The sequence below is a fragment of the Heterodontus francisci genome, chromosome 15 (assembly GCF_036365525.1).
Source record: "Heterodontus francisci isolate sHetFra1 chromosome 15, sHetFra1.hap1, whole genome shotgun sequence".
Taxonomy (NCBI): Eukaryota; Metazoa; Chordata; class Chondrichthyes; order Heterodontiformes; family Heterodontidae; genus Heterodontus; species Heterodontus francisci.
This window is the reverse complement of record NC_090385.1, coordinates 10,699,030-10,717,529: the sequence shown is the minus strand read 5'-3', so window position 1 is coordinate 10,717,529 and position 18,500 is coordinate 10,699,030. Positions and strand designations below refer to the sequence as shown.

The window sequence follows — 18,500 nt, the reverse complement described above, 5'->3', positions numbered from 1 at the left end:
ATGATTCAATTTTAATGCAGAGAATTATTGAGACATGGAACGCCCCATCAGACAAGTGTTGAAATCAGAATCTATAGTAGTTTTTAAAAGGGCAGTGGATAAAAATTTGAAAAAAGTATTTATGGAAAAGGGCAGGGCAGCAGGGCAAAGTGGATTGCTCTTTCAGAGAGCTGACACAATAATCTGAATGATTTCCTCCTATGCTGTAAAATTCTGTGACCGTTACGCTAAAGGATTAAATTATGTTTTTTGCCCTACTGTCAGGAGAGTCGCCAGGCTTATTTCATCATCCAACTAAGCTTGTGGATTCAAGTCCCACTGCAGAGCTTTAAGCACCAAAATCTAAGCTGACACTCCAGCGCAGTACTGAGGAAATGCTGTTGGAGGTGCTGCTTTTTGGATGAGATATTTCAAGGTCTTATGTGAACCCATGTCACTATTTTGAAGAAAAACAGGGGTCTTCTTCCTGGTGTCCTGGTCATATACTCCTATTCCAATGTTCATGAACCAGACTTTGAACCAAAACACAGCTTTATTTTGTTTGAATGAGCTATCAATCAAAGCAGGGAAAGAATGAGATTGCGCTATACTTCACAATGGAAAAATCACAAGGGATAGCCCTTTAAGAAGTAGAGTTGTAATTTAGCACCCCCTTGCACCTCCCTTGGTGATGTATTCCTGTATACATTGAACATATTTACTATGAATCAATCTCCAACTCACCAATCATAACGCAACATATTGATTGCTTCAAATATTCAATTCTATCTCTCTATTTTTAGGAACCGAAGGAAGCCACTCAGCCTCTCAAGCCTGTTCCGCTTTTCAATCAGATCACCGATGATCTGTATGTTAGCGATATCTACCCATGTTAGTTCTGTAAACCCTCGTATCCTTCCCTAATAACAATCTATCACTCGCAGTTTTAACATTTTAAACTGACTCAGAACCTCAACAGCTTTTTGGGGGAGAGAGTTGCATATTTCCACTACTCTTTGTGTGAAAAAGTGTTTCCTGATGTCGCCCTTGATGGCCCAGCTATAATTTTAAAGTTATGTTGCCTTGCTCTGTACAACTGTCAATTCAACAAAGCAACACTATTAATTCCAGCATTTTTATATATGTGGAAGGCACTAGTTTTATGCTTTGAAACTCTTAATGGTTTAATTCAACAAATGAGTTGCCAGAATATAACACAATTTTTAAAAAAACTCACTGGGTATGAAATTCTACAGCAGCTGTACAGTCAGCTAACGTATAGAGATTTCATGATGTTTAACATATATTTATATGTATTTGAACTTCTTTCCTACTCCTTCCCCAAATGGCATGAGTTACAGGCTTCCTGGGTTTATCCACTTTTATGCAACACCAACTTGTATTTGTGTAGCACCGTTAATTTAGCAAAATTTAGCAAAGCATTTTATAGGAGCGTTATAAAAAAAAATTAAACGGCACAGTGGCGCAGTGGTTAACACCGCAGCCTCACAGCTCCAGCGACCCGGGTTCAATTCTCGGTACTGCCTGTGCAGAGTTTGCAAGTTCTCCCTGTGACCATGTGGGTTTTCTCCGGGTGCTCCGGTTTCCTCCCACAGCCAAAGACTTGCAGGTTGATAGGTAGATTGGCTATTATAAATTGCCCCTAGTGTAGGTAGGGGAATTGAGGGAAGGTGGGGATGGGGTAGGAATATGGGATTAATGTAGGATTAGTATAAATGAGTGGTTGATGGTCAGCAACAACTCAGTAGGCCGAAGGGCCTGTTTCAGTGCTGTATCTCTAAAGAGCTTAAACACTGAGCCACATTAGGGCATATAGGCAAAAGCATGGTCAAAGAAATAAGTTTTAAGAAGCGTCTTAAAGGAGGAGAGAGAGGCAGACCAGTTTAGGGAGGGCATTCCAGAGCTTAGGGCCTGGGCAGCTGAAGGCACGGCCACCAATGGTGGAGCGGTTAAAATCGGGGATGCTCAGGAGACCAGAAATAGAGGAGCACAGATATCCTGGAGGGTTGCAGGTTACAGAGATAGGGAGGGGTGAGGCCACGGAGGGGTTTTAAAACAAGGATGAGAATTTAAAATTGAGGTGTTGCTTAACTGGGACCCAATGTAGGTCAGTCAACACAGGGGTGTTAGATGAACAGGACGTGGTGCAAGTAAGGACACAGGCAGCAGAGTCTTCGATGATCTCAAGTTTAAAGAGGGTAGAAGCCAGGAGGGCATTGGAATAGTCAAGTCTAGAGGCAACAAAGGCATAGATGAGGGTTTCAGCAGCAGATGAGCTGAGGTAGGGACAGAGTGCGGTGATGTTATTGAGGCGGAAATAGGCAGTCTTAGTGATGGCGTGGCAATGTTGGAAGCTCATCTTGGGCTCAACTATCATGTATATGTTTATATAAACACGTCAATTGGCATTCATGTGAAGTTAAAGTTTCAGCTTCTCTTTAACGCACACTAATTGTGAACAAGATGGAAGTCTGGATGATCATGGGGAGATCATTTTTCTATTCTGTAACTAACTCTGTACACCTCTTGGATCTTCATTCCTCCTTAAAATACATCCATCAGTGCGCTCCCCAATACTCTACCCTCAAACAGCTTCTGGACTTCACTCACTTCACCTGTCTCTAAACTCAGACAATAGCTCAGTGATGCTCCATGGTGGTGTTGAAATATAGAAACATAGAAAATAGGAGCAGGAGTAGGCCATTTGGCCTACACCTGCACTGCCATTCAATACGATCATGGCTGATTGTCCAAACTCAGTACCCTGTTCCAGCTTTCTCCCTGTATCCATTGATTTATTTAGCCCTAAGAACTATATCTAACACTTTCTTGAATATATTATCCCATCACTGCACCTCTGACTTTAACTTTGGACTCCTTCCTATTATTTCCACCTATTTCCAATTTCCCATTTACTATCATGTTTTTATATACCCTAATTTTTATGTAACCAGACCTATGTAACTTGAGCTGTCTCTGAGTCCATTCGCATATGCATTTTGACTGCACTCCGGACCCAAGTCCATCAAACTATTTCTACTTTTGCTCTTTTTAATTTCTTTTCTCTTTACCCCTGTTAGACCCCTAGCTTCTATCGCCATGCCTCCTTTCATTTCTCCACTCTCAGCTACTCTGCCCTCCCATTTCTCTACTGAGCCCCTGAGTGCTTCTCTACCTTCTGATTCTCTTGCCGTCGTCCCAGGCTTGACTCCCGATGAGATAAGACTACAACTTTCCTCTGTCCCTCTCTTTGCATCCCCCAATGGGCTCAATGAGGCACTTGACACTGGCTTATTACGAGCAGCAACCCCAATTGCCCGATCCCACTCTCTTGTTGATCTTCCCATCCAGTGCACCCACTGGAGGCTAATTTTACCAATCTATTCCCTGTCCAACTCATCCCTCTCACTGTTGTCACCAGATCAGCTCTCACCACTTCTCTATGCCACTTCCTCCAGAATATCTGTTTACTTGTGAACAAGGCCCTTGGGTTTCATCGACATCATGGGCTTAACAGAAACATGTTTGAAGTGTGACAGCACCTTGCCCCCTAATGAAGCCTCCTTGTCTGGCTAAATCTTCCACCACTTGCTCCACCAAGACCATTGTGGTGGCAGAGTGGTGCTTATCACCTGATCACACCTTGGCCTGACCCCCTACTCATTGTTCTCTAACCCTAACCCTCCCAAGTATGACAAAAATGTTCTCACTGAGTTATCTTCAGGGCTTTCCTCCCTCAGCCTCTGCACTGAATGACTACTCATCCTTGGTGATTTCAATCTCCATCTCAACTCATCATATTCTCTCTTTCTGAGTTCACTGCCCTCTTATCCTCCCTAAATCTCTGGTTCCATATAAACTCCCCAACCCATATTCATGGTTGTCCCCATGACCCTGCCATCTTGGGTGGGCTTGCTATTCCCATTGTATTAATTACAGATAAGGCCATTTCTGATCACTTCCTTGTATCATGCTCCACCCATATCCCCCTTCCATGCTCCAACTCCACCTCTTTTTGTATCTGTCCCTGTGAAAAACTCTCTCCCAATTAACTTACAACTGCACCTTCAAAATCCAACTGTCTGGCCTTTGGCCCTCAGTTTGCACAATATTTCTGCAGCTACTGATTTGGTCAACCACACTCTCACCTTTGATGCCCTAGTCCCCAATAAAACCATTACTCTCTCTCACCAGGGCCATTCCCCCTGGTACTGCCCTCCTCTCCAATCCTTTAAGTCCAAGGGACACAGACTCAAAAGGATACGATGGACAATTAGTTGAACCATCCATCACCAGATCTGTCTGGACCATTTAAACACGATTGGGACCAGCTCTCATCTGCTAAAACTGCTCACTATTTCAGGATCATCCTGGAATGCAAAGATAAACTCCAGCTTCTTTTCTCTACTGCAACCTGTCTTCTAAAACCCCTCTCCCCATTCCCTCCGCCCTCACCTCCAACAACAAGTGCGAGGAGCTCATGGATTCTTTGTCACTAAGATCGAGACCATCCAATCAGCTGCCTCTGCCATGTCCCTCCCTTCCACTAGCCCACCTGGTCAAACTTCCTGTAATGTTTCACCCCACCCTCATCTTGAACTTGCGTCATTCTCTAATATCATAAAAGCAAAATACTGCAGATGCTAGAAACCTGAAATAAAAACGAGAAATGCTGGAAATACTCAGCAGGTCTGGCAGCATCTGTGGAGAGAGAAGCAGAGTTAATGTTTCAGGTCAGTGACCTTTCATCAGAACTGGCAAAGGTTAGAAATGTAATAGGTTTTAAGCAAATAAAGCAGGGGCAGGGCAAGAGATAACAATTTATTATTATTGCGTCATTCTCTAGTTTCTCTCCTATCTCCTCTCATGCCCTCTCTGAGCTTATCTTGTCCAGAACCTCCTTCGTTTCCTTCGATCCTATTCCCACTAAACTGCTGATCACCCAACTTCTCCTCCTGATCCCCATGTTAGCTGATATTGTAAATGGTTCTTTCTCTTCAGGTGTGTTCCTCTGTCCTTTAAATCTGCTGCAATCACCCTTCTCCTTAAAAAAAAACAACTCTTGACCCCACCGTCCTTGCAATCTACCTTCCTATCTCCATCCTCTCTTTCCTCTCCCAAGTCTTTGAACATGTTGCCACCTCCCAAATCCATTCCCATCTTTCCTGGAACTCCTTGTTTGAATCCCTCCAATCAGGTTCATCTCTTAATAAAAGTCACAATCCTATGTGACTTTGACAAAGGTAAACTTTCCCTCCTTGTCCTTCTCAACTTGTCTGTAGCCTTTGGCATGGTTGGCCACACCATCCTCCTCCAACACCTCTCCACTGCCATCCAGCCGGGTGGGATTGCTCTCACCTGGTTCCATTTTTGTCTATCTAATCATAACCAGAGAATTACTTGCAATGCCTTATCTTCCTGCTCCTGTACTGTTGGCTGTGGTGTCCACCAAGGATCTATCCTTGGCCCCCTCCTAGGCTCATCTACATGCTGCCCCTTGGCGACATCATCCGTAAGCACAGGGTTAATTTTCACATGTATGCTGACGACATCCAACTCTACCTCACCACTCTCTCGACTCCTCCACTGTTGCTAATTTATCAGACTGCTTATCGAACATCCAGTACTGAATGAGCAGAAATTTCCTCCAATTAAATTTTGGGTAGACTGAAGCCATTTTTTTGGGTCCCCAATCCAAACTCCATTCCCTAGCTACCAACTCCATCCCACTCCATAGCAACAGTCTAAGATTAAGCCAATCTTTTTCAACCTTGGTGTCACATATGACCCTGAGAGCAGCTTCCAACCTCATATCTGTGGCATCACTCAGATTGCCTATTTCCACCTCCATAACATCATCCCCATCACAGCTTATCTGCTGCTGAAACTGTCATTCAAGCCTTCGTTACCTCTAGACTTGACTATGCCAATACACTCCTGCCTAGTCTCCTGCATTCTATCCTCTGTTTTGTTGAGGTCATCCAAAACACTGCTGCCTATGTTTTAACTCACACCAAGTCCCATTCCTCACTCAGCCCTGCTCTCGCTGACCTACATTGGCTCCCAGTCAAGCAACGTCCTAACTTTTAAAATCTCATCCTTTTTTTCAAATAGCCTCACCCCTCCCCATCTCTGTAATCTCCTCCAGTCACTCAACCCTCCAAGGTATCTGTGCTCCTCTAATTCTGGCCTCTTGTGCATCCCCGATTTTAATTGCTCCCCCATTGGTGCCCATGACTTCAATTGCCTACTATCTAAACTCCAGAATACCCTCACTACACCTCTCCACCTCGCATTTGTCCTTTAAGACACCCTTAAAACCTACCTCTTTGACTAACCTTTTGGTCATCTGACTCAATATCTCCTCATGTGACTAAGTGTCCTGTGAAGCGTCTTGGGTCCTTTTATTCTTTTAAAGGCGCTACATAAATATAAGTTGCTGTTAAGTAGCCTCACGCTGCTTTAGCTTCCCACTAACTGCAGTACAACTGCCATCAGTATGAAGTGCACTTTTTAAAAAAAAATCACGAGCAGAACTTCACTTGAAAAAAACTGGAAAAAAAATCAACTAACCTGGCAGCTCTTCACCAGCATTAAACTTAAGTTGCTTTTATGCTGCCTTCTTAATTTGGACCCAGCAATCTTAGTATCATCTAGCCAGCTTCCCGATTCATGTTGTTAAATCCACATTATTCGTAGCCTGTGGCATAAACATAGACCAACTTGCTACAGGTTTCCTTTGCTGTAATTGTTTGTCTTTTAATTCAGATTGAAGGAACAGTGTAAACACATCTTAAATTAGCGTTTGAATATTTGCGAGCGCTCTGATTAAGAATGCAGGGGAGTAAACTGTGTATTTCAATACTGCCAGTTCCACATTACTCTAAGCATGCTGTCAGCCTTGCTTTGGCCTCTTAAGGTTGTGGGCTGAAGCCCAATCCAGAGACTCGACCACAAAATCTGCTTTGAGGGAGGGCTGCACTGTGGAAGGTGCCGTTGTTTTTGGACGAGTCATTTAAACCGAAGCCCCCCTCAGGTAGGCATTAACGAGCCCACTGCACAATTTTAAAGAACAGCAGGGGAATTCTCTAGTCCAATATTTAGCTCTCAATCAAACCAACATCACTGAAAATAGAATGTGCTCATTATTTCATTGCTGTTTGTGGGATTTAGCTGTCTGTAAATTGGCTGCCATTACAGTAATGACTACAATTCAAATAAAGGGCAGTGTTGGCTACAAAACACTTTGGGATATCCCTAGGTCATGGATGGTGCTATATAAATGCAAATCTTTCTTTCTTAATTGTCCTAAAATGGTACCTGTAACAGTGCTTTAGTTTCAACAGAGCTGTGAAATATCATTAAGCAACACTGCAGTAACACAGGCTTCATCAGTTCCACCAACTTTTATCTATTCTAGCTTCAGACTTATCTATCTAGCTAACACTCATTCTTTCAAAACCAAATTGTACTACACTCCATCGGGAATTTCAATCATTCCCCTCGTCGCTGTAAATTTGAAAAAGGCGGTCTTATATCCAATCTATTAATCTATATTTCTCATTAGTGTGGATTAAATATTCTAGCCAGGTCATTGGCTAGGTGCCTAGTGTAAATCTTAACAGGCCTAATCATCATTACAAGGAATTCATTGCTCCGCCTACTGTCTTTTAGATCTATTTTATAGCTTTATCGAACGACTACCAGACTTATTTAATGAGATGTATCTCTAATTCTCCGTCCCACAATTCACAAGATGCTGCTATTGGAACAGTTTTAGATAAAAGCAATGAGTCGGTTTCGCACCAGCAGTTTCTGCAGTAAATAGCAGCAATAACGTTCAACGAGGTACAAACACCCATGACTTTTAACTCTTTGCACCAAAATACAACGTGAAGTAAGATAATTTTTGGCTGGTTCCAGTCATATGCCACTATCAACAATGTTTAACGGTGGCTGTCGAATAATGGGATTCTAGCCTGCTATTATCTGCGATACTTCATTCATAGTGTTAACAGGGCGGTTCTGCCTGTTGACAACAAACTTACCCATAGGAAAGAAAATCAGAGCAAAATCAATCTGTGCTACTCCAACATGACTGCTAGTGATGAGTTTAACAGCAGCCTGCCAGAGGACTGAGATGGTTAGCCTGCCTACCTTCACTGTTAAGTCCATATTATATAACAAGAAACCATGCTGAGCAGCAGAAAAGCAATTACAAAGCAGAAAATATTCTACATTTCTAATGTACTTAAATAGATTTTAGCAGGCTGTGAAAATAATCAATAACGTATAGTTTCTAACTCTTAAAGTGTTCACCTAGTCTAATGCTCCTAATACACTTCACAACAGTGACTGCAATTCAAAAGTACTTCATTAGCTGTAAAGCAATTAGAAGCTTTCTGAGGTTGTGAAAGTACTATATAAATGCAAGTCTTTCTCATTAGTCAGTTAATCTTTTGTACATAAAATATAGCAATTGAAGCATTTCCCTAAATTTATGAATATTAAAGTACTCCCAAATTGGGTATAATTACAAGGCAACATCCAAGAAATCAAATAGTATTTACATGAGGTCTGATACCTGTACAAAGGCTTTCATTCTGACCAGTTTTCACATAACAAGATGACAAGCAAAATACAATAGTTTTCATTTTGCTCTGAGAAACGCAATGAAGTTAATGACGTCAAGGTCAGTTAATGCTTAAGAAATTATCAAAACCCTTTAAAAGTGGACAATGAAGTCAATAAGAACAGATGATCTAGCAATTATCACATTGCTGTTTGTGGGAGCTTGCTGTGCACAAATTGGTTGCTGTGTTTCCTGAATTACAACAGTGGCTACACTTCAAAATTACCTCATTGGCTGTAAAGTGCTTTGGGATGTCCTGAGGTGGTGAAAGGTGCTATAGAAATGTAAGTTCTTTCGTTAAAGGCATTTATATTTTAAATAAATGTATCTGGCTTAACGATACATCTGATTTATAATGCCATTCGCTAAGCTTATTAATGTTTGATTACTGCATTTTTTTTTATATAAATCTCTTCGGTTTTATTAACTCTACTTTCAATGATAAACTGCTCATGGTTCATTTTGGACACACTGTACAATGGGTGCAGAGTATTTGGACAGTAGACTGTGTTTTGCAAGATCCCCACATACCAAAAATACATAAATGTTGTTCTTAAAAATAATTAACAGTGCATGAATATGACAGCAAGCTTAATTGTAAACAATAGTACAACTCCCATTGTGAATCTTACAGTCAATATTCAATTGTAATTGGAAAGTGCTGAAAAATGTTAATTTAGTAATATGGCCAATTATTTAAATATTTTATTCTATTATGTTGAGTTGTTACTTTTATATTTTGTATTTTGACTATTGTAGTAAAATTTACTTACCCAAATAATATGGGTAAGACAATGGGCATTACTTGTCTTTTTTTTTATTCATTCACAGCATGTGGGTTTCACTGGCAAGGCCAGTATTTATTGCTTATCTCTAATGGCCTTTGAGAAGGTGAGCCATCTTCTTGAATACAACTGAACAGCTTGCTCGGCCATTTCAGAGAGCAGTGAAGAGTTCGCCAGACTGCTATAGCTTTGGAGTTACATATAGGCCAGACCAGGTAAGGACAGCAGATTTCCGTCCCTAAGGACATTAGTGAACCAGGTGGATTTTTTTTTCTACATACTGATTGTTTCATGCTCACTAGTACTGAGGATAACTTTTTATTCCAGATTTACTTAATTAATTGAAGTTATATTTGTCCAGCTGTTGTGGTGGAGTTTGAGTGCATATCTCCAGTCCAGTAACATAACCACAATGCTAGCACAATCACAAGTAGCCAAGTGTCAAAGAATCTAAACCTAACTATTTTATATCCAATCAATAATGCAAAAAAACTTACCTTTTTACTTATTAACCATTTTAAAAGTTCTTTCTATGCTTCAGCCACACTAGTAAGTCGCATTTCTATCATGACATTGTACTGTGCTTATGGTATGTTCACTCAAGTAGGGTGTAGGGCTGTTTCTGCTCTCTGGTGGCAAATAAAAGGAATAGAGGTTTACTGTGAGTACAAGCCCCAACTATATTTAATGGAAAAACACTTAACGCCTCTTGATGGCTACGTGATTGTATTATATCTGCATTAACAAGAATTGTTCCTCGGAAGTGCTGACACGGAGTTTCGTTCTTAACCTTTTTGACCGAACATTTCAAAACCACGTCACTTGTTGGAACAGTTGAAGGAAATATTTCGACGAGAATAATAATAAAATACAATTCATATTTCTAGTCTCAAATGGTCAATTCATAAATAATGCAGGGGGCTGGTGTATTTACAAAAATGGTACTTTTTATATACAACCCAGCACTCCAATCTAAATGACATTTGTTGTATTTTAATACGATACAGATACAGCCACTTGAAAAAAAAGTTCAGCTCCCAAGATACACCGCCGAAGAATGCCGGAGATTATAACGTCGCTAAATCTCGCAGTGCGAAAGCACCCTGAAAGCATCAAAAAATAAATGTCCAGCGATCGGTATGGGGATTGTAATTAATGTCCTCCGTCAAAAAAGATCAATTTCCTGCTACATACTGCACATATATAGCTCGCAATGTAACAAAAAAATCAGGTCTTTGGAAATTTAAAATGCGTAACTTATACAATATAATCGAACTGCTACCACCAGTGATAAGCTGAAACCAAAAAACAAAGAATATATTGTGTGTCGGTATATATGCGAGACAATCGTGGAATCAACTTAGCAATGAACGTCAGGTCCAATAATTATACATAAAGTTCTTCATTTATAGAGCAGAGAAATCAATGGGATTTTGGAGATTCTGATAAACCATCCTTTACTTGTGTGTGTTGTTTTTAGTAGTTACGTTTTTTTTAATTCTACAGCTGGCTGATGGCAGTCTGTTTTTCCAACAATTCGAGGTAGTCAGGTTCTGTGTGAAATTTTCCCTGGAGAGAGAGGTTATCGCTTTTCGGCGGCTCCCGGCACTGTTTCCTGGGCGTGCCGTATAAAACGGTTCTGTTTAATCTGTCCTGGTCCTTGTGCCTCGCCTCCTGCGACGGGGCGAAGTGGCGCTTGGGCAAAGTGCAGAAACTGTAATGGGCGTTAATGCCGCCTGGCAGCACTTTTGCACGTTCTGCCAGGTTGTGGCACAGCAGCTCTGAGTGCCTGGTGCTCAGGGGCGGCTGCTGTTGCAGCAGCTCCACGGTGCTGATGGAGTAAGTGGGAGCTGCGAGGTGACTCGCCTTCTCCGTGTCCAGACCGCTGTAACTCAGATCGTGCAGGTCCCGGTAAAAGGCCACCTGCTCGCCTTCCCTCTGCACGTAGATGGGGTTCTTGCACATCTGCCCCACCGGGTGGTTGATGTAATTGTAGACGTGAGCCTCTGCCTTGTCGCCCGGCTCGGCGCTGTAAGAGCCATACTGGAGCTGGTAAGAGTTGAGGTCCAGGTTATTAGGGGCGCTGCTGTGGCCACTTTGCCCGTTCTTGCGCCTCTTCAAGACGAAGACGAAAAGACCCGCTCCGAAACAGACAGACAGAATGAAAACCACCAGTAACCCCAGGATCAGCACCGAGAGTGGCACTGCACTGGCCTGAGCTGCTTCTGGACTGGCAGTGCCACTGTCGCTGTGTTGAAGGTTGGAGCTGTGTGTGATGCCCAGGGTGCTGGTAGCACTCAGATCCGAGTACTCGGAGCAGATCTCTTCATTCCTGAGGGATCTGAGCGTTCTCCCCGCGTACTTGGCAGGGGATTCACAGGCGACCTCGTTGATGACCGCTCCAGCTCTGGACTGCTCCATCCAACTCTTGAGAGCGACGATGGTACAAACGCAATCCCAGGGATTCTCCTGAAGATCAATGTGTACAGAGGCAGGCAGCTGGTCCAGAACACCCCTCACTGGCAGATGAGAGAAGTGATTGTTCCTGAGGTTCAGCCTGGTCAGATTGGTGCCCACAAAGACATTGTTGGGCAAAGACCTGAGCAGATTGTTGTTCAGGTACAAGAGACTGAGTCTGGCCAAAGAGTGAAAGGTGTACTGCAGAATTTCCTTGATCACATTGGACTCGAGGTACAGGTACTGCAATTTCTGCAAGCCCACAAATATTGCGGGCGACAGCCTTTCAATGTGATTGCCATTGAGATAAAGTCTGCGCAAATTACTGAGGTTGCGAAAGGCGCCTTCCTGGATGACAGATATCCGATTATTCCCCAAGTGGAGCAGTTCCAGCACCCTGTAATCCCTCAGATCATTCAGCTGCACAATGTGAAGCAAGTTGCCTGTAAGGTAGAGTTTCTTTGGGTTAGAGGGCTTGGGATGGAGATCTGTAATGTTTCTGATTCTTTTCTCGTGGCAGTGCACATTGAGGCCATTGTCTGAGTTTTGGACACTGCAAGAGCAGATGCTGGGGCAAATGGCCTGGAAAGGAGATCTGGTCTGATAGACCATAATAGGTCCGAATATCTGCCTAGGGTTCGGGGCGGCTGTGGGTCGGATGCGGCCCTTTGGGTGCCGGCTGGTCTTTGTGGCTCTCACGGTGGGGTTGTCTGGAGTCAGAGGCGGGCTAACAGTTAATGGCAGCGGCTGCAAGTGTGAACTGACCTTGGGAGGACGCTCGATCCTCAGACTCGAGTCGACAGCGGTCTTTCGAGGGCAAATGTCTTGCTTGTTCAGCTGGGTGACATCTTTGCCATGCAGTCGGAATGGGGTCTCGCATACCATCTCTCCCACAAAGAAGGAGATTGTATCAAGCCAGGCTTTCAGAGGGACCAGGTCACAGGTACAGTTCCAAGGGTTCTCCTCCAGCTGAATCTCCATGATGCCACCAATGTGCTCGAGAACCCCGGCAAAGGGCAACTTTTTGAGCCGGTTCCCCCTCAGGTCCAAATGGGTCAACAGCACGAAACGGAAGACGTTGTTGGGGAGACTGGGTAGCAAGTTGTCATTCAAGATTAAGACTTTGAGTTTATTGAGCTTGCTGAAGGTGCCGGTCTCGATACTACGGATGTAGTTATAATCTGCCTGCAGGTACTCCAAACTCTCCAGGCCAAGGAAGGTCTCCTCCCTCAACACCTCCAGTTTGTTATTGTTCAAGTGGAGTCTCTTAAGAGTGGCCAGGCCATGGAAAGCCCCGTTTCTGATGTCCTGCAGCCCATTGCTCCCCAAGTGCAGGGTTACCGTGTTGGTAAAATTGATGAAGCCATTGGGAGGGAGTTTGCTCAGAGAGTTCCCGTTCAGGAAGAGCTGGTACATGCGATTCTGCGGCGGCTGCAGTGAGCTAACCTTGGTGAAGCCTTTGTTCTCGCAATTAATATTCAGCACATTTTCCTTCTCCTCGCACGCACATCGATTCTTACAGATGTCTTTGGCAGTTTTACGGCTTTCTGACGGGGTCTTGGAGGTTAAAGCAGTCATCGCAAACACACTCATCACCAGGAGGCAGTTCAGCATTTTCAGATCGCCAAATCGCCCCAAGTGTTGGGGTAAATTGAAGTTCCAGTCCACCTTAAATTCAAAAAGAGAGCAGAAAAGAAACAAATCCTTACAGGCAACGCCGCAATAACTCTAGCTAGCAACAAGAAAAGTAGGAACATTCTTTCCTTTAATCGACCTTGAGTGTAAAATCCAATGGAACATATTAATGTCTACAAGTCTATATTGCTGTCGAGCATCTCACTTCTTCCCGAGTATTCAGTGCTCCGCAGTTAACATTCGGCTGTGGGAAGAGAATTAAACACCAGGCTGCAAGATGGTCTTACTCACTCAGCGGGAGAGCCTGTTTTCAGTCCCTGCTTCATCAGTCGCTGCGACCCAGTTGGACATCTCAGTCTTGCTTGATGAACACCCAGGACTGGCATCGAGCGGCGCTCGGTTGATCTGCGTGTAGCTAAGCAGTTAGGAGCTTGCCCGCAGAATGCAGTTCCAGGAGAGACTTGCAAACGAGGGAAAACTGGGACTGATCGCTCTCTGTCGGTGGAGAGTTTTGGTTGAAATCTCCTCCTTCACTCGGTTGCCAATGGCACGTCACGCTGAGGAACACCTCGCTGGCATCACATTAACTCTGCACTGGCGAGTCAATGTGGATTTTTAAAATGCTGCTGCCCAGCATTGAAATAAATAAAATTAAACCCTCCACTGCCAAATGCATTTTCCAGTCACTTAAACTAACCTGGAACTTTGATGCATACAGTTTCATTCTGCATTTTCTCCCTGCAGGAATTGCGAACGATTTTAAAATTAGGAGCATCAGACCGGGATTTAATTTGAAAGGAAAAGCTCCAATCGACAGAAATTCGCAAACTTCACCTCCGATGCAAACGCATGCTTTGGGCGGGTTACATGAAATCAGGGCACGGGCGAGGGTGCCCAGTCCCTATGGGCACAGCCTGTTCCCCAAATGAGGCAAAGCCCAGCTGAATTCCCATGGCCTCAGAAATGTGCTGGGCGTTCACAGGCAAAGATAAGCCCAGGACCAATTCGCGTTCTGTGCCGCGAAGCACACTTGTGTATGATCAATGCCGATTAAATGATTTTTCTTTTAGCCATTTAGCTCGTTGATAAAAAAAAGGAGGGAGGTGAACAGACTGGAATAACTCACCGATAGCAGCAATCAGATTGGACACGCTTTCTGCTAACGCTGGCAAAGCTGTATTGTGTATTCAAATCGAAATTCTGCTCTATGTATTCCCCGGGACAGATGTGCATCTTTGTTTAACTTCAGTAGAGGCTGGCAGGGATTTAAAGACCGGTTGAAGATGTTGGGGCAGGGTCCAAGCGGCTGCAACTTTAACCTGAACTTCACGTTTGGCACAGGCTTATTTTAGCAGATATCATGTAATGACAGAGCACTATGCAATTGTCTGCCGCAAGAACAGTGCTTGCGATGCTGTGAATTGTCAAGTTCACCGTTTTGTAATGGCTCTCAGTTCAGGTTTTGAATCGTTTTTTTTGAACGTTCGGTCAAGGATGTTTCCAACCGATAAAATATTAGACCAAATATCTCAAAACAGTGGCTAAACACCCTGGTAAATATTTCAGACAAGTTCGACACACTCACAGAGAGAAGTTATTAAAACGCAGCAACGCGGAAGAACTGAATGTTGTCTTAACATTCCTGACACTCACTCAGATCAAATCTTCCATACCTAACGCTACCATTTCAACATGTCATCCAGGAACTCCCCTCAAACCAACACCTGGCTATAGGTGTCAGTTTGATGTTGCGTTCTTGACTGAAAGACCTCCGAATATTTTGAGGGGAGTTCCCATTATTGCCAGCACAGTATGCAAGGTATAAATCACTTGCAATGCTAATTGCACCAAGAGTAATATCAGTCAGACTGACCAAAGGAATGCTATCAGATGAATAATTAATACATTAGCTCTGTCTCTAATGTGTGATTTCAGATGGGCCAATGTTTATCCCTCAAACAATTTCACTATAACTAATTACCTTGTCAATATCTCATTGCTATTTGTGGGATGCACACATTAGCCACTGTGTTTCCTATTGCAACAGTGACTATACTTTACAAATACTTAATTAGCTGTGGTGTTGCTTTGGGATTCCCTGAGGTTATGGAAGGCACTATGAATCAGGAAACATGAGGGACTGAGGGAGTGTTGCACGGTTGGAGGTGCCGTCTTTCTGACGGGACGTCAATCACAGAATTGTTACAGTGCCCATTCAGCCCATCATGTCCGCACCGGCTCTCTGAAAGAGCAATTCCCTCAGTTCCATTCCGCTGCCTTCTCCCGGTAACCCTGCACATTCTTCCTTTTCATATAACTGTCTAATTCCATTTTGAATGCTTCAATTGAACCTGCCTCCACCACATTCTCAGGCAGCACATTAACCACTGGCTGAGTGAAAAAGCTTTTCCTCATGTCACTTTTGCCTCTGTTACCAAATACTTTAAATCTGTGCCCTCTCGTTCTTGATCCTTTCATGAGTGGGAACAGTTTCTCTCTATCTACTCTGTCCAGACCCCTCATGATTTTGAATACCTCTATCAAATCACCTTTCAACCTTCTCTTCTCCAAGGTAACTTCTCCAATAACTGAAATTCCTCATTCCTGGAACTATTCTCACGAATCTTTTCTGTACTCTCTCCAATGCCCTCATGTCTTTCCTCAAGTGTAGAGTCCAGAATTGGATGCAATACTCCAGCTGAGGCCGAACTAGTGTCTTATACAAGTTCAACATAACTTCCTTGCTGTTATACTCTATGCCCTTATTAATAAAGCCCAGGATATTGTATGCTCTCTCAACTTGTCCTGCCACCTTCAATGATTTATGCACATATACACCTAGGTTCCTCTGTTCCTGCACCCCCTTTTGAATTGTACCACCTGTCTGCCCATTCCACCAACTTGTCTATGTCCTTTTGAAGTTCTGCAATAACCTCACAGTTCACAATGATTCCACAGAGTTAATGTTTCAGTCGAGGACCTTTCATTATGAAACATTGACTCTCTTTGTCTCTCCACAGATGCTGCCAGATCTGCTGAATATTTCGAGCACTTCCTGTTTTTATCTAAGGTTTGAACATTTAGATTTTTCCTCGGTGCATATTTCAGATTTCCAGCATCTGCAGTATTTTTTTATTAAGTGCTCAAACCTTACTCTGATTTAATGCAGTCCTTTTACTGGCTAAATGAAAAGCAGGGTAAGCTTTTTCAGTTCACATTACAGCCACAAATGAAGTGTGGTCAAAACAACAACAACTTACATTTATATAGTGCCTTTACCATTGGAATACACAAAGCAAATTCAATGTGACACCACCCCCCACCCCCCACCCCACTCCCCACCCCACCACCTTTAAAATATTTGCCTTCATTAAGACTTCCAGGCCAATCGAGACAGAGGTGGATTAATTTATGGGTTTGTGGGATTGAATGTGTTAACTTTAGCACAGAAGTCAAGAAGTTGGAAAGAGATATAAAAAAAAGGTATTGAAGTAGATTTTAGAAAAATTTTGGATCTAGGACATCCCAGAGTATTTTACAGCCAAGAAAGTACTTTTCAAGCGTAGTCACCATTATAATATTGGAAATGATTAGCAGATTAGAACACAGATTAGAAAGTCTTATGGGGAGGATTCCACACACCTGACAATGGAAGGAAAATCTTTTGCTGAGTCCATTAGGAAGGATGCGGGTATAAGAGGGATGACAATCTCAGGCAGTGGAGGCACTCAGGTAAAAACATCCCCGTACATGGACAATGTCGCTGTCTTCTGCTCAGATCTGCTGTCCATTCGCAGACTGATGAGCAACTGCGACCAGTTTGAACTTGTCTCGGGAGCCAAAGTAAACTGCGGCGTGAACGAGGCCATGTTCTTTGGGAACTGGGCTGACCAATCCCCCAGCAACTTAGCATGCATCCCTTCTGACCCGAAACGTTAACTCTGCTTCTCTTTTCACAGATGCTGCCAGACCTGCTGAGTGGTTCCAACATTTCTTGTTTTTATTTCAGATTTCCAGCATCCGCAGTATTTTGCTTTTATTTTTATTCCCTTTCTGTTACCTGCCCAAGTGATGCTTAAGAACCACGTGGTAACAATGAAAATCTATTGTACTGTCTTGAAGATAGCAACCATGCAATCATTGTAATGATAAAATGGACTATTGAATGCTGCTATTATGCTACTTATGTTACAACAATGACTACATGACAAAAGGTGTTTAATTGGTTCTAAAGTGTTCTGAGACATTCTGAGTTTGAGAAAGGTGCTATTTAATTGCAAATTATTACTTTAATATGAGTTGTGAGCAAAAATTTCACTTTTAAAAATGAATTCTTGTGATGTCGGTGTCACTAGCAAGGTCAGCGTTTATTGCTCAAGCCTTGTTGTACCCTTGTTGTGCTAGAGGAGGCAGTGAGGGATTTCTTTCTGAACCGCTGCAGTCCATGTGTTGGAAGTGCTCCCACAGTGCTGTCAGATAGGGAGTTCAAAGATTTTGACATGGCAATGATGAAAGAAGAGCAATGTTTGTGCATACTGGAACATAATTAGAGGGGAACTTGGAGGTGATGGTGTTCCCAGACATCTGCTACCTTTGTCCTTCTAGGTATTGGTGATCACAGATGTGGGAGGTGTTGTTAAAGAATGCTGGGCAAAAGTTGCTTCAGTGCATCCTGTGAATAGTACACACTGGAACCATGGTGCAGCGACATTGAAGGGAGTACGGAATGCTTAAGGCATTTCAAAATTATGCATTTGAAGTTATCATCATACCGCCTTAAACAGTGTTCAAATCACACGCAGCTTCCACAGTGTGGACTGCGACACCAACCACTCCCTGGTGTGCAGCAAGGTTAGACTCAGACCAAAGAAGTTGCATCATTCCAAACAGAAGGGCCACCCGCGCATTAACATGAGCAGAATTTCTCACCCACAGCTGTTACAAAGATTTCTAAATTCACTTGTAACAGCCCTTCAAAACACTCCCACAGG

At 43.1% G+C, this 18,500-nt stretch overlaps 1 protein-coding gene across 1 annotated transcript; it reads right to left on the bottom strand.

The window, feature by feature from the left end:
• Positions 1 to 10,917: 10,917 nt before the first annotated feature.
• slitrk2 (SLIT and NTRK-like family, member 2) lies at positions 10,918 to 13,488 on the bottom strand. The gene has a single exon (XM_068047914.1). It carries the CDS (start codon positions 13,486 to 13,488, stop codon positions 10,918 to 10,920), a length of 2,571 nt encoding a protein of 856 aa, XP_067904015.1.
• Positions 13,489 to 18,500: the final 5,012 nt, after the last annotated feature.